Raw genomic sequence first — 23869 nt, 5'->3', positions numbered from 1 at the left:
TGACAAGCACAGATTTCAAGATTAGTTATAAATATATAGAGAGGATAGATAAATCAAAAGTGGAATAGTCTGACATTGGTCCATTATGCATGAAACTGTTTTTTGCTGATGGTTCTGTAGATACCTGATTATCACTAAGTGTAAAATTTCAGTGTGTAGTCAAAAAAGCTACCCATGGATGCATTATAGCCTCATGTGTGTAGCTAGTTGCACATTTTAGCGTGTACTTGTCTGTTTCAGAAGCTATTAAATGTCAAGGAGAGTTTTGTTTATTCATAAGGAAAGTGTCTTTTTTTTTTTTTCTGCTTGTTTTCTTGTTTTTATTATATGTTTTCAGATATTTCCCACCCCTTTCAGTTAAGTTGCCATTTCCCACATGGGAAGAACCTCCATTATTTTTTTCACCTTTAGGCTGAGCACCATTCCACCATTCCTGTGCTTCCCACCTGGGGAAAAACAGGTCTGTGGCCCTGCTGTGCCCTTCAGGAATGTGCAGCTCTCACCTTCCCACACAGAGCAGGAGCTGCCACCTGATCCTCCTCACCTCTGTGCAGGTGGGGTGTGGGTACCTCACCTGGCAAGGTTCTCCAGCTCCATCTGGGATCTGCAGGCACATAATGCCATCTAGAGGGCAGAGCTTCTTCCCTTCCCACAGGAGCACCTGGCATCCCTGCTGGCCTTCCATCACATGTGCTGACAGTGCTCCTTCATCTTCGGGATTCGTGGGTTTTCCTATTCCTCTTCTGGGCAGCGTGTACTCAGACAAGGCCAAGACTGGGAAATTATTTAGGAGAAGTGCTCAATTGTTGATTACAGCTGTTTCCCTTTAATAAGCAAGCTGTTTCTTGTCTTTAGTCAAATGGTCTGTTCCTCCAGAAAAACCCTTCTAAGTGCTCTAGGTCTTAACATTTAAATTCTTCAGGAAATGGTTATTTTAAAGAGAGGAAGCAAGTAGAGACCTGTATTTTTCATTCAGTTTTTCATTAAACTCTTAGAAATACCTATGCATTGGCTACTTTGCTAGACAAAATCCTCTGTAAATTATTGCAGCAACAGTTTCAGATCTGAGAAATGGGCCTGAGGATTGTGCATTATGTGAGACTGCTGTGTGTTTAGACAGAAGTTAAAGTGTTTTATTCTATTGCATCTGTCCTGCTGCAGGACTTGGTTAGCATTTCCCTTAACAATGAATGGTAATCTGGACATGAGTGGAGGCTTCTCAGTGAAGAGGTCATGGGGCTGAAACAGCTGAAGTTTCTCTTTAATTGCCTCCGATAGCTCCTCATTTTTCATCTTTTGAACCGTATGGAGTTTGCTTATTCAGACCTTAGACATGTCAGAGAAAAGTCTGTTGCATCCTCCTTGGTAATTTCCTTCCATCCTATCTGATGTCATTATACTTCAGCTGCTGTTACCAATAATGACCATTATAATATTCTTTTTATTAAACAACGAGTGTTCTTTCTGTAACTTAAGCCTGATCTGTGTCTCATAAAAAGGATTTTGTTAGACACTGTAGTGTCTCCCCAGTGCCGTGCAGAGATTACTGTTACACACATACATGCATAAATTTGACTCAATTAAGGTGGGAGGTGTGAAACAGAGAAAAAGGCTCTGTTGCAAGCTTTATAAACAGCATCGTCTTTTTATGTAATGCCCTGCCAGGCAAAGTATTTCAGGTAGCAGAAGCAGTGGAGCTGCATGGAATAGCTTTCATTTGAGCTCTTCTTGAGACCCAGAGTATTGGCCCCAGCAGAACAATGCATGAGCAACCTGAGCCAGCTTTAGCAGATCTTTGCAGATAGTGCTGATATAGCTTCACTTTTAAGGAAACACTCTTCCTCTTGGCTCCTCTTGCTATGGCACAATATAGGGGTTTTTTTCCATTCCAGTGATGGTCGTCTTTATACTCTTTTCCTCAAATATTTTGCCCTTTGTAGAGACCTCAGGGTAACTATTCAAAATTTTACCCATTTAGATGAGTAAAAATAGGTATTCTTAGTTCATTGTAGAACTTTGCTAGTGTTAGGCAAAATCTGTATTTTTCACAGAGACATTGAATAGAAATAAGCGATGGTAATTGCTCCTCTTTTTGAGCAAGTCATTTGCCTTGCTGGTGACATCTGCCAGGCAGGAATATTTCCCAATTGCAGGCCAATCTGACAGAGCAGTAATGTGATCAGTTGGAGGTACATGTGACATTGCATAGTATTTCATACATCGATTTATTTTTGTTCTTTTCTCTGCATTTTCCCTTTAGGCCGATTGATTAATCACTGATCCTGCTCTTGAACGGGAGCTTGGAATAAGATAACAGCAACATTTCCTCATCTTTGACGCTGATGTTATTGTATTTGGCTATCAAATTTAGACATGTGAAGGTGGGTGCAGTTCCAGTGGCTGCACTTGAGCTGTGTTTAATTATGTGTGATGTGAATTTGGCTCATTCTGCAGATCAGGGCTGGGCTGCTGCTGTGCATTTCACGCCTGAGCTTCTTACTGGGGCACCACTGAATCCTATCAACTTTGGCCTAAAGGGTGTGCTATATGAGACTTGGATTTTCAGCCAAACCTTGCTTTTTTAAGAACTTCTGGTTTGCCACATTCTCCCAAAGTTGTGGTCTAAGGCATTTCTTGGACCTCCTTGAAAGTAGCTTGCCAGCAAATGTAAGTACGAAGAACAAAATCCGAGACAAATAATATATGCTGACAAGCATAAGTTAATTATTGAGAAAGAGTTTATTGTAACACAGTGGCACTTAGTAATCTGTAATTACAATAGAATTTGCTTTCCATGTAGCTGGCTTGGATGTATATATTTCTGTACAGTTTTTTATTTTCTGTTTTCATAATATACTAAGCTTTAAAAATATCCAAGTAGAAAAATTCCTCTGGCACATCTCTCTTGCGTGCAGGAAAAAGTTCCCAACAGGCCTCTCTTTTATTTTGGCGTTGTGGGATACATTTTTGTGCAGGCAGTTGACTTCCTTGGGGCTTCCCTGTTAATGCTGGAAGATACTTGTTATAATTGTGTGTCTGCCTTGGGAGTAGTGCAAGAGGAGCAGGTCCTCAGGCTTGTGCTGTGCACGTTTTGGGGAGTCACTCTGACTCTGGGGAAGCCCAGCAGCAGCTGGAGATTCTCTTCCTGTGAGAGAAACCCAGTCCATTGGGTCCAAGGCCACACCACGGTGTGAGCTGTAGCCTGGTCCGTGTGGTGGTCAGAAAAATCACTGGAGATGAGGACACTCACAGCTCATCCAAGCCAAAAAACCAATGTGGATGGTCCTGATGTCAGCCAGCTCAATAGGAGACATTTCCTATAACTAGGTAGGATCACAATCAGATGCTGCCACATCTGACAGTTTCCATGGGATCCTTATCCCGTCTTCTCTAAGTGAGCACAGTCTACATAGGGCAGAAAACAAACAAACAGAAAAAACCCTCTAATCTGCTGAATCTTTTAAAAGACAGAATTTGAGGCTGGGGCTGCTCTTCTTCTGGGCCAAATACAATTACTCTGCAAATTCACTCTAAAAGAGTAAAAATTAAATGAATCAGAGCTTTCAATTTAAAGAATGTCAGTGCAGAAGCCGCATGCTGCTCTGTGGAGCGAGGGGCACTGCCCAATTCTTGCTGTGTGCTGTAAAGAGCATAAGAGAAAAACGTTCAAAGCTCTCAGGAGAAACGGGGCGATGTTTGCAAATAGAGTTCCATTTCAGCCAGCAAGAAATGAGCAGTAATTTTGTGATGCAGTTATTAGGAGTTGGCTAGTGGCTACAAAACAATTGCTGCCCGTTCTGTGGCATTTGCTGCTCCCCATCACACAGCACCAATACCTGTCCTGCTGCACTTGGCTTCACAGCTCCTTAGCTGGGAGGGACGGAAATCACTGAAACCATCAGGAGAAGTTCATTTTGAAATACCTGGGGAGGTTGACTTATGGGTGACTTCTGATGGAGAGAGTGGAATTGCAGGAAATGTTGCCTTCAGGAAGAACTCGGTGCTCCCGTGTAGTTAAAACAGAAAAACTTGTTATAAATTTATGTTGCGAACTGTGAAACAGGCGACATTAATGGCTTTTTGTGGTGGAAAGCTTTTAACTTCAAGTTTTTAAAGGGACAGAATAAAATGATTCAGCATAGGAGGAGGAAAAGAATGTATTTTATATTTTATTGTGTTTAAAAATACTTTGTGGCAGTATCAATTACACTATCACGTAATTTTAAAATCTATTGCATAGTATAACAAAGAGAAGTCATTCTTTTTCCCGGAATTCAAATTAAAAAAAGCTCAAGGGACGTTTTTTAAAGTGAAACAGTTGAATGTTTTATTTTGTCCATTTCAGAAAAACACATGCACGATTCTTTGGAAAAGAAAAAAAAAATATTTTCCCACTTGCATAGCAGAGAACTGGTATGAGTTTCCCATCACCCAACCAGTGAACGTGACATTCAAGTGTATGGAATCAGTGTTTTCCAGACTGCCAGTTTAAATCATTTTATTTCATAATTACTTTTGTTTGAACTGAATGAAGGAACTCAGGGTAAATAATTAGGGAAAAATATTTCTTGATAAATATTCAGCATCCCCTTTCTCTGAAGTCAGAGCAAAACATCTGTTGTTTTACCTTCCAGTGAGATCCAGAATAATTGGGTGTGGGATACATTTGTGTTGTAGGTTATACATTAAATGAAGGAACAAAATGCAGGAAGGCAGTAAAATCTGAATATTTTGTTTCTATCATCAGCCCCCATGAGCAAAGTCAATTCCTTAATTTCCCTGGGGGGAGTGGAATGAGTGAGTGGGGAGGAAGTTGGTGTTGGTGTTCCTTGAAGATGGTGCCAAATTGAGCTCCAAATTTTTACTGTTTACTATAATTTAATAGCAGCCCTTTGGTTCAGGTGCACTGAGCAGCTTGGAAGCACCAGTTACAGCACTGAAGCAATTTTTTTTGCACTGACCTGTGAAATTATGGGTTTTTTTCATTTTGATGTTATTAGAAAAAAAACACGGAAAAGCTACTTTAGAGGAGAAGAGCTGCTCTTGATAGACAGAATTTCTAGAAATGAAAAAAAAAAAAATCCTGAATATACTTTATATAATCCTTGTCTTCCTGAAACTTAATTTCAAGGATTTCTACCTTTGAAGACAGTTTTTCCCTTTGTGTTCCTTTTCCATATCCACTTCCCAGTGCCAAGAATCAGCAGGAGTATTTCCGTATTTTCTCTGAATATCTCAGAGACAAGAGGGGGAAAATAAGAAATGTTTTCTGCTGGGATAAAGTGGCCCAAACATTAATTTTCATACACATAACTGAAATGCCCTATTCTTTTCAGCCTCCCCTTAGATGAACCTTGAAGCTTTTTGTGCTGCTCAGGTGTGGATAATGGAATCACAGCAAGTACAAAACTGTCACAGTGTCAGTGAGCTCATGGTCAGAATTGCCCAGCTTGAAGGATAACTCACTCACAGTAAATTCTGAAGTGGCTTTTCTTATTGCTTGGAAAGATGTCTTAAAATACATGAGTTTTCCTAAAGATTTGAAATTAAAAAAAAAAAAAAAAAAAAAAAAAAAAAAAAAAAAAAAAAAACTACCTTTTAGAAACTTTTTCAAAGGTTGGTTTCCATATGTATAATTTCAGAAGGATTCAAAACCAAAATTTAGCTTTGTTTTCAATGTCACTTCTAAATTTGATAAAAATCTTCTCCAAAATGTTTCCTTGAAGAGCAAAGCAAATATTTTCCTTGAAAACAACTGCACCATAAGTTTTTTTTTATTGATCTTCAGTACTGGGTTTACAGATAGTCAATGATTTTCAACTAATCTTTACTAATTTCAAATAATTACTGTTTCAAAGAGGTAGAATTTCCCTTGGCAAGAAAAATTGAAATGAATGCAGCTGACCAAATCTGATAGGTTGGCTCCCATAAGATTTTTCAATGCAAAGGTGCTTAGGTGTGTGTCACATACAAGAAATGCCACTTTCTGTTAATCAAGTCCTTGCCACTTGCTTTTTTCTGTCTGTGTCAGTTGTAAGAATCTTAGTTTGGCTTAGAGTTTCAGGATCTCAGACCTTTTCTCATGGACCAGGGATTTTTATTTCTTTGGTAAAAGAAATAACTGCCTGTGAATATTACATGGTGAAGCTCAGTAAGTCTGACAGAGTGAAATGCCCTCAGTTCTTAGGGAGACAATTCCATAAGGGAGAAAATCAGTTAAAACAAGAAGGGAGGGAAAAAAAGAATGGGGTGGGAATCCTGGTGGGGTTTTAGGCTCTCCATGCTTGTACTTCTATCCTTTATCAAGTGTGAATGTGTTATATAGACCATGTCTTTAACGTTAGAAAAGTTGTATGCTGGCTGTCTCTGCTTCTTCAAATCTCTTTTACTCCTCATGCTCAAAAAATGTTTTATATGGGATCATTTGGGAGAATTTTTTGGGAAAAAACCCCACATCCTTCGTAATTTTTACCCATTTGTACAAAGATCTGTACTGACAGTGCTTTACCAGTGGAAATGTTGGGAGTCTATTATTTTCTCTGTAAATACTGGGTAGAATTTGCTGTTTTCTATGATTTGCATGCAGGTAAACATGCAACTCTATTATTGATATATCTGTTAGTAGTAGCCTAGGTGATTATTTGTTTGAAGATAAGCCTGTGCTTATAATGCAGTCTGTTTTGCCAGATCTATTCCTAGCCTTCTTAAAATGTCAACTCCAAGCGTTTCTGTGGTGTCAGAAGGGAAAATGTTGAAGGTTTTAAAAGCTTGTCATTCTTAACTACTTTAGTGTTAACTGAAAGAAAAAAAAAAAAAAAAAGACAAATATTACCATTCTTGAACTAGTTGAAAATTTCCAGCCCCAAATTCTAGGGAAATAAATATATATATATATATTTCCCAGAGGAATTCCCAGGAATATGAGGTTTTCTTTAGTCACTTTTAGGACACAGTCTCGTCAGCAGTGTACGAATCTCGTTTGGTTCTGGTTCGTTGGATTTGGCTCCTGGAGTTTGTACATTTATCCAATATAAGTAGATTTGGAGGATTAAATTCTAGTTACACTCTTCTTTCCAAAGGGAGGCTTCCTCACTGAGGTTGGACACCCATTGTTCCATCTTGTGTGGGCTGGGGAATGCTCAGCAGACAGGAAAGGCTTGCTGTGGTTATGAGCCCCATCCAGGACTGTGGGTGGGAGTCTCTCCCTACAAACTGCTGAAACTCTGCGGATAAATGAGCAAGTTCCGTGCTCTGATCTTTGACAGCATGAAGTCAACACGAATTTTAAAACTGTTACATAATTTCTGCTGTAAATTCATGTTTAAATACATGAATCTGCTCATCAATAATTGGTGAGGCATCATAAGAAGCTGCGCAGACCTTGGGCTGCATTTGTTTGCAACATTTAAACCCAACGGGTTTTTTGTAACCTTAAGTGGTTAGTTTCCTGATGTTGAATAAATATCTTCTGATTTGTAGCATACATTAGAAAGTTGCTCTGTTCTCCAAACCCATTGGTAGCACAGCTATAGCAGAGCATGTCCTGATAGACTGCTTTTGAGATTTAATATAGTTTTTGCAACAGTAAAGAACTAAAAAAAACCATTATTGAAGTTGTGAATTGCAAGAATAATCCCCACCAGTGCTGCCTAATAAGGTTCAAGGTGGCCTTTTTATAGACAGAATTATAATTAACACTTGTATGGTTCTGTGTTTTATTATTTAACATCACATATTGTATTACTTCCATGCCATGTTTTAAGTGAGTGAGAATTAAACACTGGCTGAGTATTTCAGATAAAATATGTCAAATGTTTTAAGTGGGGTTAAATATAACAGGCTATTAAAAAAATAAAACAGAAAATTATGCTACTGAGAAGGCTAAGTGTTTTGAAGCAAGGGTGAGAAGCCTGGCTGTCATCATATCACTAATTTGTTCTTTTTGCTGTTTTGTTTTTTTCCTCCCATCTCCATGACCCAGAAGAAATAGTTAAGACTATGATATTTAAATAAAAAAACCCATTTTACTTAGGTATTATTCCACTAAATTCACTGATTATTTCATCAGTCTCTCAGATGTAGGGCCAGGGAGCATCTCAGCAGGGAGATGCTCCATAGTTGCCCAAGCTTTGATCCGTTGTGGAAAAAGTGTAAAGGACAAGGTGGAAACATCCAAATGTTGACAGGTGGCCTTGAGGTGCACTTCCCCTTTTACTCCTAGCAAAAAGCTGTCTTTACTAATAAAAAAGGCACTGGAAAGTGGCCAGTGGAAATGCTGTTATAGCGCTAGAATTAAATTAAGGCTTTTTTTGTTGCCACAATTACATTGATTTAAAAGCACAAATGTAATTTTCAGCTCTTCTGACCAGCATAAGTATGATGTTAAACTTTTCCCTGACAATTTGCTGGATTAGTCTTTCAAAGGACACATTTTCTGCATAGCAGGGACAGAAACATTCAAAAAGTTCCCTGTGACCAAAGACACGGAGGTGGTAAAAGTGGTAAACTCTTCCTTGAACAGCAGCTTACCAGAAATACTCCAAGGACCTAAGGAAAAAATGCAACAGCATCACTTCTTACTTGGCCAGCAACAGGGTTTGACCTCTCTTGTGCTGTAGGAAGCTGTGACCACACAAATACACCAAATCAGGGGCTGAAAGCAGGAAAAAAATTGCTGAGTACATTTGAAGTGCTTGGACAGCTCTTAATACACTGCAGTGGGCATGACAAATGAATGTCTGTGTAAATCAATAAAGCTTTCTACAAATGGACAAAGGGTTTAGTATGAATAACAAAGGAGTGCACAGGGTAACCGTGGGGTAGCATTCTGTCAGGGATTTTAAAGTTCACTGTCATAACTTTGTTCCTCTTGACCTTTATTGATGATACCTTCAGAGCATGCTGAGCTGCTAACTAGCCATACAACCTTTAGACCTTCATCTCCTGCCCAGGACTAGATGATCTTTAAAGGTCCTTTCTGATCCAAAGCAGCCTATGATTCTGTGATCTCCTCTTCCCTTAGTGCAAAATGCATGTCACTCCCTGCTTGCTTTCTTCTCCCTCCCTTCCTTTTGTTTTGTCTCAGCTCTGAGACAAAGGTTGAGTAAGGAAAATTGTCTTGTGCATAGTTCTCTTTTATTCGTGCAATCTAGTAGAAAATTCAATATTTTAATTAATTGCATTGTCATTATAAAAGTGCAGAGGATTGTCTGTTGAAGCATCAGGTGTGTAGCCTTTTATTAACTTTGAAACTGTGCAAACAGCTGCCCCACAAGAGAAAAAAATATCTATGGGAGAGAAAGCTATTAGCTGCCTCAAAGAATTTTTGTCATTACCAAGGCTATGTTTTTCGTCCTGAGGAAGGAATTAAAATCAGTTGACAAAGCCTCTCATAATGACTATATGTTAGCAGTGGTATCAATTCAAGGCAGCCTGTTTTTAAAGTAGTCTGAAGTTTTACCTTTCAAACCCCATCTCACAATTCAGAACCGTGTTGTCTCTAATTCAGGAAGTTGGAGGCTGCTTGTTCAAGCCATCTTTAAATTTTCCAATGGTGGGAAAGACTCTAGTGCAAAATACTTTCTCCCAAATCAGAATCGGGAGGGACGTCTGTTTGGACATTTTAGGATCCTTGAATCTGTAATGACCCAAAAGCAGCGTGTACTGATGTTTCATTAAGTTGTGCCACAGTTACTTTTGGCTGACTGAATGCTGCTCTGCTTTGGGAGCTGTCCCCCCAAGAAATGACGTGTGTGCCTGAGGTGCTGGTGGCAGGCACTGAGAGTTCTGTGTGTGCTGGGCTGCATCACTTTGTGTTAGCCAGGCTGAGGGACAGAGAAGGATTGTTCATTTCTGTGTGTGACATAAAATATACATAAATTCCTCGAGGACAGCTATGCCTAAACCCAGGAATCACTGCAGAAATCTGTGGCTATCTCAGAAAATGCTGTTCCCAGGACTCTCAGTTGCTTGTTCTCAGCAAGCTCAGCGTTCCTGCATAGTCCATGGATGGGATTAGTGGCTGCACTGGGGCCAGAACTGTCACTTTTGTGAGTGTGCAAAAGCTTTCAAGCTATGAGAAGAGAGGAGGACTTCTTCCTGCAGCTTAGCCTTCTCTAAGTGTGGCCTGAAAATAAAAATGGAAATTTAATAGCAGTTTCCTTCAAGGAGATGTACTCTGCTTAACTGGCAAACGATGCCCAGAATGTACAGTATGAGAAGAAGGCAGATCCTTTGGAGCAAAATTGGGCAGCCTTACAATGACTCAAAACCCAGTGATTTGGATTGAAATGAAGGTTTGGATTAGGAGGCAGGGTTTTGAGACTGTAAGTGCTATTACAAATTTTCCAAATGAATACTTTCGGTAGAATGAGGATTATTATCAAGTGTTTGGTTGCACTGTGGAGTGATTTAATGTCTCAAATACTGGTTTTCCCATGTTGTGGGAACTGGCACAGGTTGTAAAGCAAAGTCAGTCGAGTGTTCCCTTCTACTCGAGTCCTCATTACAAAACTGCCAAATAAATAGGCATGATTTGCTTGGCAATCAAGAAGCACAAAAGTCAAGCTAACATTGACTGCATTTCATCCTTTCACTACAATTTTAAAACCAGTGGTGTGAGAATCAGTTTATTATACAGATGTTTCCACTGTGGATTGATACGAGCTGAAATGTAGCATTTCTTTATAATGATGTCAGGTTTGGATTTTCTAATTTTGGTAGCCTGTTTGTAAAGGAATAGCTTGCTGAAATCAGAGGTTCAGTGAACAGATCCAGGAAGATGTAGCATTCCATTTTACAGCATTCCAAAACATGGGGTAAGAGAAGCATGGGGAGCTCTCTGTATACTTCATATAGTACAAGTGTGTGCTGTAGTTCTTCTCTGTGTGTAAGCAGTCTGCCTGAGCTGTTTTATTTTATAAAATCATACAATGCGTTTTTCTGTTAATAAAATCAAAATTAAAACCAAAATCCATCAGTGTATCAATATGTGTGAGTGGAAGTTTTTGCAGACTAATCCTTTAATGATTGCTTCAAAACAGCAAGGATTTCTTTTGGATGGCATTTTAGGGGGATATTAGTACAGAAAACATCTGAAAATCTTTAGCTCAGGAATATTTTATGTAACGCCTCTTTATTTTATCAGTGAATCTGCAAGAATATTTCTGTGTAAGCAAACTATGGCCTCTTCAGTCTGGAGGACTGTATACCCTCCAGCTCCTGATTTCCTACTGCTGCTTTTGCTTTGGCAGCTTCTTCTTCTTTGCCACTTTGGCATCTGCTACTTTTTGCTGCCTCATCTCACCGTGCTCTCTGCAGGATCACCCATAGACTTTTTATAGCCATATGTTGAACCCATTCATAGGTGACATTGTGAAAATATGATGCAGAGCATTTTACCACCTTTGCTGGCTTTAATTGTACCCTGGAGATAAAGCACAGATTCTGTACACTTGCTTATTTAGACTTTTAAATAAGTAAACTCTGTATGCCCTTGTTTCTTACCACACTTCTACTCTTCAATCTCTTTCAAGATGCTGGATAATAGTGTACGTTTGCTTTTGCTTCCTTTTGTGATTCAGCTGAATTTGAAATTTTTATTAATGAATCAGTATAATAGACTTTAGGATTCTTATTTTGTTGATTCATTGACTTTTTTTAACAAGCAAGAGGAAACTGTGCATCTTTCACAGTCTTTCCATACAGTACATTACAATAATTTTCCTCTAAAACTACAAATGTTAACTGTATTTATCACTGTTGTTTTGTGTAACCACAATTCCTTTGAAACAGCACTTGCTATAAAAAAACAAGTTTTATAGGTTGGCAGAAGGTTAAAGTAATGCAAGTGCTGTAAATTGCATAATAGTTGTAATTATGGGAATGTATTGATTTTGGTGTTATGGTTTTGTGATGGGAAGTTATGCATGGGAGGCAGAGAGATTTCTAGAGCCAGCTTTAACTCGTAGATTTTTATATATATTGTTTTAGTTTCTCAGTCTTTAAGAGAAGACTAGTTGAAACTTGCTCTGATGAAACTGCATCACACTTCAGAGACTTTCCTTTTCTCATACTGTAAGAACTCCTAAAGTCAATATAGATATATGGAGAAAAATACTTTAATTTACTGTGATTTACTTACCAGCTTGTGCTATTTTTAAGGCTTCACTATACAGAAATGTGAGTGTAATGAAAACTAAACACAGATGAAAGGCTCTATTGCACAGGAAATTTTATCATATTTAAAACTACATATGTGGGAGAAAAAAAGTCTGACTTCCAGACTGGATTTAGATGTAGCAAAATATCTCTCACTCTTGAAATAATCAGATTTTTTTTTTTTTAAGTAAAGACTATTAAATTTATCAGGGCCAGTTAGAGGATGTAATAATTCACCAATTAGCAGTAGGATGACCTGTGCATTGTGGGGGTTCCCCACTGCAGAAACCAGGCTTGAGAGGAGCTGCCACAGCTAAGAGTTTCCATTATGTTGGCTTTTGTTTCCCAGTGACAGTGGCTGCCTCTGTGTCCAGGTGATTCTCAGGTAGCAAGTTCCCTCTAAACAGGAAAGGGAGAGGAAAAAAAGAAGATATGTCAATATCTTTTATAGTGTTTCACTGCCAGCTCTATTGCACCTGACAAGGTGAGATGGTGGACATACGTGGAATATCTGCTATGATATTGTTCTAAATTGTAATGCAGGGTGTGAATAATCTCATAAATGAATGTCACTTCTGGTTTTACTCAAAAGCACCAACCTGCAGCAAAATAAATTGTGTGGTGCATTTTATTCTGGATCTTGAAGAGGTACTGTAGGTAAGCCCCCTGAGGACTTTTATGAATTGTCATGTGGTGAAAGATACCCTGTGCTAAATTTACATATTTACTTATTTATTCTGTTTTACTGTAGGCAGAGAATTCAGCGCTGGCTCTGGAAAATGAAAATCAGAGAGAACAGTATGAAAGATGTCTTGATGAGGTAAGGTAGATAAAAAGGTTGTTCCTACCTGCTACTATAATTAAATTAATACAAATTAATCTCTCCCTCTCTTAGAAGGTTGACATTGTTCTGCAATTTTTGTATTACCTCATTCTAATTAATTCCAAGAACATGTGTCTGGCAGTCAAAGGTGGTGTTCTCCTCGACCTCTGCTGTAAATCCTGTTTTGACCACAGCTCTTCACTGAAAAGTTGATATCCCTGTGACCAGTACATAGAACTGGTTTGCTTTCATTAGGAGGAGGAGATCATCATTTGCCTGTTAGGTGCTGTGCACTCCTTTTCTGTGAAGTGGAACACGTGGCAGTGGCTTCTCCCACCAAGAATTCCCTCAGCTTTCCCATGTAATACATGCCATCACCCTAAAATTGAGTCTCTCAGCTCCCCTTGGGGTTACATACACAGCTTTTAATGCTGGTTTTTCCTAGTTAGATCCTGGCTAGATCAGAGCTTCCAGTTACAGTTAGACTATAATTCACCCCTCACATACTGTCTGAGCTCTCCAGCAATACCCACATTCCAGAAGTGTCTGTTATCTCCTGTTGCATGGAGCTTTCTCCACACGTGTGCTGATGCTCACTTGTTCCTCCCAACAAGGCTCTTCAACATGCCTCAGAGTTTAAAGCAGTTTGAAAGCTCTTAGTGGCTCAAAGAGTTGCTTGCCAGAAATCTTTTACCCATTCCATAATAAGGATGTGTCATGGCATAAGTAATTACCTGACATGCAAACAAAACACAAATACCCCCAGCTGTACCTTGGAGAAAAGAGTGAGCAAGCAAACCCAGGGCAGATGGCAATTGCAGTCTTCACACCAGCCTTTTAAATTTTAAATCAGCCTTTGCTGAAGTGTTGGAAGCATGAGGGATACAGCTCTGGTACAGGACACCTCGTGTTGGGTGCGTATTCTCATCAGCAAATCCTCTCTTTTGCCACTGTGACATATTTTTCTCAGGGAATTCACAGATAATCTTCCCAGTGGGTCATGCTCTGCCCGTTCTGTGGCCGTGGGGTAGGAACAGAGCTTTTGGCTGCAGTGGCCTGAGTGACTCCTTCAGTGCACACTTGAACCATGCATGGATATCTTGGTGATAAGGATGAAATTACCATATAATTACAAACTTCTGTTTGAATTACAGAGCCTGACTTAAAATTATTTTCTGATTGTCTAGGACAAAGTCTGCTTACATAATTAGTTTTGGAAATGAGTGAAGCACTATAACTGTCCATTTCAGCAAAACACTCCATGCAGATTATAAGGACAGAAAACATGCTTTTATTCTGTTTGCAGTAGCATGATGGATTTCTGACCCAGGATTGTTTTTCACACACTGTTTCAGTTTAAAGATCATATAATTAAATCAAACTATGCTATGAACTTTATTATCTTCAATATTATGTTGGCTATTTTCAGTTCTTCTGTATTATCACAGCTGTATCCATCTTCTGTCACTGTGTCAACCTTTTGAGGGGAAAATGCTTCTCACTACCTGTGGGTTTGAGCTTCTCTGTTTATTTTTTTTTTTAATCTCATCCTTTTTTTGTGTGTTTCACAATGCTTTGGCAGAGGCACTGTAACCAGCATTGTTTCAGCTGACACCAGCTTGGACCTTCTGGTCGCTGGGCTAAAGAAGTTGTTGCCAGTGACTGAGGCAAGAAAACCATATTTAATAGTTGCAAATTCTGCAGGAGTCCCGGGTCAGTGTCCTCCTGATCATGTTCCTTTGGTGGAGCTGCACAAGAAATCACACATTCTCACCCTCTTTCTTTATAGTAACAATAAAGAGAATGGGATATGATACAGAAATCTAATTAGTTAATAACCAAAAAGTCCTTTCCAGGCAGGGATTTTTACTTGAAATCTTTAGAAAATAAAATGATTTCCAGAAAAAAAATTTTTAAAATATTTGAAAATATTTCCACTGGGAATTTTTTTTTTAAAAGGGCTTTAAGTCTGATGGTTGCTCTCTTCATGTCTTACCTTACACCAGCTCCTCATCTTGAAAGTGAAAATTTCCTCAGCTCTTCCCTAGTGTGGCTGTCAGAGCCTGTTCAGTGTTTTTGGGAGCAGATGCATTTCAGGAGCAGCCGTGTGTCTCTCTGTGCTGCAGCCCCACTTTGCCTCAGGGGCACCTGGTGGGTTTGGAGTGAGGAGCAGAGCTGTTCCTGGGAACACAGGGCTGTGATCACACCCAAACCTGAGACAGCTGAAGCTGCCACTGAAACATCGGAGTGTCTATCGGCGATTGATGGAAGACTGATTCATGATCAGAATTCGATTTTACTCAGGTTTTCCAAGTCTTATATACCATTTCAGTGAGGTTAATAATTTCTACTACAATAATTAGATTGAAGATCATACAAGCAACTCATGCATTATACAACATCTTTATGGTAGGAGGTTGATTGAATCTTTTCCCTTAAGCAGGTTTTAATCCCATCTTCTCATAAGCTCAAAGTTCTGTTTGTCCTTGCCACGGCATCCTAGTTAGTTAGGCTAACCAGACTAGTTAGGCTAATTAAGTCTGTCTTACTCTCAGATGTGTGTATTCCCACAAGTGCCTGCCACAACCATGACTTTAATTTTTTAATTTTTGCCTCTTGTAGCCGAGTTAGTTGTGAGTGCAATGAACTTCTCCTGGGCTGCTGCACAAGGAGTGTTTTCCTCCCGAGCTACCCCCTGGCCATTCTGGCTCTTACATGTCTGGGAGCCTTGACAGGCCCTTGAGGAATTGAAGGCTGGGAACATCATTTGATAACTATTGAGAGAACTCTGCCATCTCTCACTCCTCGCTCAGCAGCCTCAGATTGCAGCTTCTCTCCCCCAGGCACAGGCAAACTCTGCTCAGGGCACTGCAGCACCATTTAACCTGGCCACCCTGGTGCTGTGACCTGCGTGGTCCCTCGGGGTCACAGCAGAGTGCTAAGGACACTTGTGATGCACAGGGTGCTCTCTGCTCAGGTGTTGGTGGCCATTAAGCTGAATATGAAGGAAGTAAAAATAGCCACTGTGATTTTTCTGTCTGTCTGGAGCAAAGAGATACCAGAGCTGGGGTTTTAAAGTTCTGCCTGCCATTATTTTCTCTCATTTTTCTTTTCTTTTTTAAATCAGTTATTTTACATAGTACTTTTCGTTCATATAATGCCCTACATTGAATATTGTATAAATGCCTGCAACTGTGACATAAAAAATGCATGATCTGTAATCATTTTGATGGTAAAATTCAGTGAAACTCAAGTGTTCAGAGAGATTAAATCTGAAAAGCATACGGGTCAAGCTGAGCAGAACCCTTTATGAATTTTAACAATTATTCACTGATTTTAAAATAATTGTTCACCTCTGAAGTATAAATGTAAAAAACTTGGAACACTATTTGGAAAAAGGTGTCATTGAAATGTTCCAGTACTTGATAAATAAGAAAAGAGCTTATTTAATTTCAGACATACTCCATAAATGTATCTTTCTGTTGCTGAAAAATTTAATGCAGAACCCAGGATTGTCTTCCTGTACCTTTGGGCTTTGAGGTTAACATGCTTAATCCCAGTTTCCTATTGTGGAATTCAGCTGTCAGTTTATCTGTAGGTGGCAATGTCATGGTTATTCACATCACTGTGCCAACTGAGATTTCTGTCAAAGCTTCACCATATTCACATGCAGGAAATTATGCAACTTGGGGTAGGTGATATTTTTGCTGATGCTTTAAGAATTAACTAATCAAAAATGCAGAGTTACCTCAAAAAAAGGCGTTCTGTTTTTAAGATTTGAATAAAAGATAAATATTTTATTTTAGTACACTTGGAATGTCTTTGTGCATATGGAATCATGCATTAAAGGCAGCTGTGTAAAATCTCAGTACTTGTAAAAGGCATAACAGATGTTGCATTAGGGTCTCCTTTCTTTGATTCATTCTTTTATACCTTTTCTATTAAGACCACTTTATGACATATATTTGTAAACAGAATTGCCTAAGGAAAAAGTGAAGATGGCTCTTTTATCTCTTTTATTGCAATGTAGAAAAGGAAACATCACCTTAAGATCTTGGCTGTTAAGTTCCAAGGAAAGGCAGGCAGTGTGAAATCAAGGAGTGTCACCTTCTGCAGAACAGCAGACCAAGGAACCAGCCAGCTCTTTCCTATTCCTTGTTTCACCTTGATTAACTGCAGTTATCACAGGTCAAGTAGTTTTACAGCCTGCTTTTTACTGGGATTGAGCCACAGTTATGCCTCATATAAGTGAGAACTTCACATTTTCAGGTTTTCTGCATCTCAGAAGTCAGTTCCGCTGCCTTCAGTGATCTCAGTTTCCACAGTTTTTGGTAGTTGTGACTATCAGTTTTGTGGAGCTGGTTCATGTTGCTCATTCACATCCATGGTGTCTCCTGATACCTGTAAGTTAAAATGAAGTACATTGTTGAGTTTAGCAGCTGATTTCCATATGCTGTAGGAGTAGAATGGCAACCTCGTTTGAAATGCAAACATTTGGCTATGATTCCACTTATTGAGTGCTAAATTAATTTTAGTAACTGCAGAACATTTCACTGAAGGCTTCCCACCTCTGTTCCTGCTGAATACCAAAAATACAGACCTGAAAAATCTTGAATGGTAATAACAACACGGTTTGCCAAGTTGCTAGATAATAGAAAAAAATAGCCACATTTTTCTAAAGAACCTTTCTTACTGAGTTCCATGGGAGCTATGAATCACTGGCAGGTACTTCCATTTAGATACCTATCTTCACTCAAAAGCTGGAAAATTTGTCATATATGCATCAGCAGGTTCAGTTTTTTCCCCCGTTTGGAATATTATGCCATTTACACTCCTCTGTACAATATGTAAAGCTGTAGGAGTCATTTTGTAGGCTCTGCTGCTGTGAGTGACTAGTGCACACTTCAAAGAACCTTTTTAGTTCTTCCTTGCTGAAGCAACTCTGTGTCAGAAAGTGAAGAAATAATGTATTCGCTATGGTTTGTTCAATTTTCAGGTAGAGCAAACAGACCTTAAAGTACCTGCCAGAAGGAACAGTGTCGGATGGAGAGCCTGAGAGCCTGCAGGGCAAGGCACATGGGCTTTCAAAACCCTAGCGTGTTTACTTCTGTGGGTTATTACTGTTCTAATATTAGTCTGTGTCTTCTGTTAAATCATGTATAGAGCGATTCTTTCGCAGCCTTGTTCCTCAGGCTGCCTGAAGTTAGGGACCAGTTTGGAAAAATGATTTGATACTAGGCAATTTTATGAGTATGAATCAAATGTAGCTTTTCTATCTAGCAGAAGTAAATTATTTACAGAAGTGAATTAGCTGCTGCAGCTCCTTGCTCCCAACTGAGTTTACATCAGTGGTGGTGGTGGTTTTTTTTTTTTTTTTTGCCAAGAGTAACAAGAATCAGCACAGATTATTTAGTGATACTTGCATAAATTTTACTGTAATTTCTGTAAACCAAAACCAAATTAAAAAAAATCTCTTTTTTTTTTCTGAGAGAGACATCTCTACTTGCTCTGCCTCAATGCAGGAGCAAAATGATAAGGCAGCACAGTGTGTGATAACGTGCATATATGGTGTTGAGCCGTCAGGTTAGGCAACATCAACCAAAAATCTTACCTCAGTGTTCTTTCTCTCCCTCCTTCTTCCACCTCCCTGCCCCTATCCTTGCTGGTAAATATAAATTAGGAAGGATGTAAAAAATAAATAACTTCAAAAATTCCCTGTTGAATATATAGTTCTTCTAATCAATGGTGTGTAATCTCATTCAAGTCAATGATGCTCTGTGGGTGAATGCCTTCCAACCACGTTTCGATGACAGTGGGTACTTTAATTTTCTGTGGCACTTTATGGTTTCTGCTTGTCATGATAGATGTACCATTTTGTCAATACTTAATCAAGAAACAATTAAACTTCATGAAAACATTCAGGCCTCCATCCTTGGATGGTAAAAATCTGCTCTGGTGAATGCAGTCAATCCATGCTGATGCACACCAGCCACATATAGAACTGTGAAAGTTTAATCTACTGCAAAGAAGAGATGACAGAAGTTAACCAAATGCCCCTCATGTCACACTGCAATTGATACATTTTCTAAAATGAAGACTAGCACAGAAGCAGTTGATGTGAATTTCGTGTATTCTTACTGGTATTATATGATTAAAATACTAGTAAATAATGAAAAGGCTAGAAATGGTGGTGTTTGTAGATGGAAAGTGGAGTGTAAAGCCACTGACAACTGTGAAACCAATACAGTAATGTTTATAACAATCTTTTAACGCACTCTGGTCAGATCTGTTGTTAACCCTTTGGGGCCCACATTGGGTGCCAAAAAGGGGCTGTCATGGTTTTAGGCCCAGATGGAGATGGAACACCACACAGCTGCTTGCTCAAATCCAATCGAATGGAGAAAAGAGTCAGCATAGAACTTGTATGTTGAGATAAGAACAGTTTCCTTCCTGGCAGCTCCCCTGGTTTGTACCACATGACATTCTGTGCTGTGGAATTTCCCTTTGGCCCGTTCAGGTCACCTGTCCCAGCAGTGCTCCCTTCCAGTCTCTTTTGTGAACATCCTCACTTGCAGAGCACGAAACGAGATATTGACTTAGGACAAGCACAACTTAGCAAAAAACCAAAAGCATCAGTGTGTTATCAACACCATTCTCATTCTGAATCAGAATCACAGCACTGTAACAGGTACTGAGGGGAAATTAACCCTGCCCTAGCTGAAACCAGGACAGGCCACAAAAGAAGGTATTGTTATCCATACACACACATGACAACATATGTTAAATTGCTTACTTTTTTTTCTTTCAGGTAGCTAATCAGGTTGTTCAGGCTCTACTTACTCAAAAGGTAAGTTGCGATTTGGGTATTTTCAGTGTAACTTAAAGCTTGCAGATATTGCTTGTTTATTGGGGGGATATTTGAGAGATACGTATATATTCTTAAATAGTATACATTTTTAAACTGTGTTCACACATTCAGTCAGCAGAGGAAGTACTGCACAGGAAAAATTCTTGTAGTATAATTGCAAACCTGGCACAATGAAAAGATTCACTGTGGCTTCTACAGAGATCTATTTTGCATCAAGTCATGCCTGAAGTTCTGGTTTTCTGAAGTGACCTTTGAGTTAAACATGATTCTGTGATTCCATTTTGTCAGGCGGAGAAAGAGAGAAAGGCAAACAAAATACAAAGTTCTATAACTATAAGCTGTGAGCATTTCAATATTCATGGAATGATCCTTGGTGAGTTCTAGACCACTTGATGGATGTGGCATTATTAAAATGCTTTGGATCATTTAGTTTTAAAAAAATGGTTCGGAAAGAGACATAAATGCAGTCTTTTAGAGCAGATAGTGGAAAGGAGAATATAAACTGTTTTGTCTACACTTAATGACAGGACAAGTAATAATGTTCTTAAAATGCAGCAAGAAACACCCAAGTTAATCAAAAAAGCTCTTGCCACATGCACAAAAGTGTTCTAGATGCAAGTAGTTACTGAGGATTATCACCAAGGCCTCCCTTCGTGGACATCATTCAGAATGCTCCTTGCAAAGGGAAGGGTAGGGACAGGGGGACAGGCAGGGCTGAAAGTGTCATTGATATCCCATGATTTTCAGATGCCTAACAAAGGTTTTTACTCTGGAAGGGGTAAAAACTGCACAAACTGCCTTCCAGCAGTTGGAAATGTTGCAGCTCAGAGGTGATTTGTGCAAGCCACGACATCCAGGGAAGTTTGCCCTGCTGCTGTCTGTGTTCCTCTGTTTACACAGAGGAGTAGGGACTGTGCATCACCAGAGGACTGCAGAGCTGTTCCTGTGACACCTGCTAGAAATATAATCTGAGGTATTTTCTAAAAAAATCCCAAATAGGTGTTTCACTGGAAATTGAGGTATTTTCTCATGTTAATGCACACAATAACATCATACACATTTTGTGTTATAAAGCCATACGTGATGAAATACTCACCAGAGGGTTAGTTTTAATATATTAATCTCTAGTTTGGGAATACTTTGCTTGTTTCCCAAATGGAGAGAGGAGCTTCCTGATTTCCTTTGTGAAGGTGTCAGACATTTTGATGGCTACATACTTCCTCAGTAATTAATCCTTCCAAACCCATAGGAACTGAGGAGTTCCTAAGGAAACAATAAAAGCAGATCTGAATACATTTAATAAAGTGATTTACTTAGGGTTGATGGGATTTAACAGCTGCTTACCTATTACTGAGTAATAACAGCTAATTTAATATCCATGGAAAGAGGAAAGAGGGTACTTTCCTAGATGCTGATGGATGTTAACTGTTATGGTGCTCCTGACACCATTCATACAAGTCCTTTTATAAGAAAAGACAGGAACACAGTAGTGTACAATAAAGAGGAAATTGCACTCCTCACACCAGTCCCAAAAGGGTAGATATCAGAACCCAAATAGGAGCTGGTAAACAGATAAATCTACCATCATGCAGCTGAGCAGTAAGACAGAGTCAGTCATGCCACAGAGAGATAACACACCTCTGGAGCAGAGCAAGATGTGAAGAAAAGCTGAGAGCTTTCACAAAAGGGAGAAGAGTGATTTTGCACAGTAGCACACACTGTGTGGGCTTTGCTGTGAATTTGAAATCAGTCCTCAAGGAGTAATTTTCACTTAAATTAAGTACATGCTGTAATGTAACGAATAAAGCGCTGTGTACTTGCCGGGATGTGGAGAGACTCTGATCCCACTGAGAGATTCTGGTGACACAAATTGAGTGAGCAAAGCTTGAGTGATTTATCAATGTCACTGAATCCTTGAAATGGAATTACAGTCTTAAACGTTCACTTTTCAAGTATGTAATTTGTTACAATACATATAGAATTGCTCTAACATGAGAGACTTTTTTTTGATGTGACTGGAGGAACTCCATTAAATTGAATTTGTGCTGAGTTAGCCACGCAGCATAATTTCACAATTTTATGTAGCAAAATTTTATAGATTTTTTACCACTTACTAATGGAAAATTTTGCCTCTAGGAAATTTAAGAAGTCAGATATCCAACAAAATTAACGGAGGCAAACCTGTATGCTATAATGCTGAAAACATTCTTTCTCCTTCTACCCAAAGACTTCTCATATAACATGAGCGGACTGAACTGCTAAGAACTGGATTTTTAATTTTTTTTTTCCATGTAAGACCTGAATCAGTTTGAAATTTGAGCTAATCTATTTAATGAAATCATTTTGTGACCTGTGTATCTACCTCTTGCATTGCAATCTCCTCCATAGGAGTGTATTCGGGAGATGACTCTTTACTCTGGGTTCTATATGAAAGCTATTTCTCCGTTTTCATCAAATAAATAAAAAAGTAATTAGTTAGGTGTTAATTAAAGCAGAAAGAAGCATGTTCAGAGGGAGAGAGCAGTGTTTTCCTGGAACCTCTACTGAGGTAATTTGATCCCATTGGAGAAGAGTTCACACTGAAGAGATAAAGCAACACTGCAGAGATGCCCAGATATTACTATACTGAAACCCTAGGAGCACTTTAAATATTTGGGAGATTGCTGTTTTAATAGTTTGTTATTTTGCCCACAGGAGAGGAATTATATGCTTCAGACATTTGATAGTTGTATTAATTGGTAATTTTAGGACTTCAGGTTTCTAAACTCAGACTTTATTTTACCAGAATACTGCTACCTTTATGTGCCTCATTTCTCCTCTGGGCTGTGTGTGGCATTACCACTGGCAGGGTTTATTGCATCTGGGTGGGTAATCTACTATCATATATTTTACTTTTTACAGAAATTTTAAAGTCTTCAACATAAATCTTATGGTTTTAAAACTGTAAGATAGGAAGTTTTGGGGCAGAGGCTTTGGTAAGATTTAATTTTTTTCTACACTTTTAGTTCCTGTGAAACATTTTTCCTGTTCAGTGTCCTTAGTAGTCTTGAAATGTTAAGCACTGTTTTAACAGCCAAAGCTCAGTTTTAAATTCTTTGATTTGTGAAGGACAGATAATGATGGGTCTTGATGCTTGCAATCTCTATTCCTAATGGAGATTGCCTTGTGCAAGACCAGGGATAAGAGGTCTCACTGACAGGAAACAAAGCTTCAGGGCTTTAGAAATCATCAGCCTCAAGATTTTTTGAGGGTCGAGTTGGAAGGCTCTTGCAATTTCAACTGAACAGCCACTTGACAGCCACCTAAAACAAATGCTATAAAACCATCAGGAGAAAATAACTACATTCATCCAGTATTCATAAAATCCGATACATATGCATAAAAAGATGTTTACAGTTTTCTGGGAGTCTCAAGATGAGCATATTTTATTGTGTGTGTTCACCTCTTATAACCTCAGTGCTGGTTACAGCAGAGACCAGAGCAACTGTAGGCAAGAATTTAAGCTACATGTGACTACAATTTCCCCCTCTGAGTTGTTTTCTCATCAGGCCAGGTCATCGTGTTGTTAATGGTATTGACAGGACAGCATATGGGGGTGCTGAGGCCTGTTTCTCCACCTTCATATGGTGGAAAGTAATACGAGCTAGGCAATACCACAGGGCAGCAAATGTCCTAAATTTAAATGAGGGTGGTAAGTATTTTGGAGATGTAAATTAAACAAACAGACAAACCAACCGAGATACGGCTGCAGCTTATTATTTTTACATGTGATCTTTATTAGGCGACTACCTTTACTGGTTTGGGAAGATCTCTTACCTCAAAATGGGCAGCTGCACAAAATATGCTGAAAAGCTCAAAATGTCTCTAAAATCCTCTCCCTGACAGAATCCTGTGTTCGTTCAGGTGACCAGGAAAAGCAGGTTTTCCACTGAAGATAGACAGACATGGCTGGCTGGCTAGATAAATAGATAGATAGATAGATAGATAGATAGATAGATAGATAGATAGATAGATAGATA

General features: G+C 39.0%; 1 protein-coding gene across 4 annotated transcripts in view; it reads left to right on the top strand.

The window, feature by feature from the left end:
* Positions 1-23869, top strand: part of NCKAP5 (NCK associated protein 5) — a 377012-nt gene that overhangs the window by 269164 nt on the left and 83979 nt on the right. For all 4 annotated transcript variants that reach the window (XM_066323141.1, XM_066323142.1, XM_066323143.1 and 1 more), the window contains exons 8-9: positions 12911-12979; positions 19791-19829. In XM_066323141.1, coding sequence (XP_066179238.1) covers positions 12911-12979; positions 19791-19829 — 108 coding nt within the window. The remainder of the gene's footprint in view (positions 1-12910; positions 12980-19790; positions 19830-23869) is intronic.

This window comes from Sylvia atricapilla, chromosome 7, assembly GCF_009819655.1.
Source record: "Sylvia atricapilla isolate bSylAtr1 chromosome 7, bSylAtr1.pri, whole genome shotgun sequence".
Taxonomy (NCBI): Eukaryota; Metazoa; Chordata; class Aves; order Passeriformes; family Sylviidae; genus Sylvia; species Sylvia atricapilla.
This window is presented reverse-complemented; position numbering and strand designations above follow the sequence as displayed.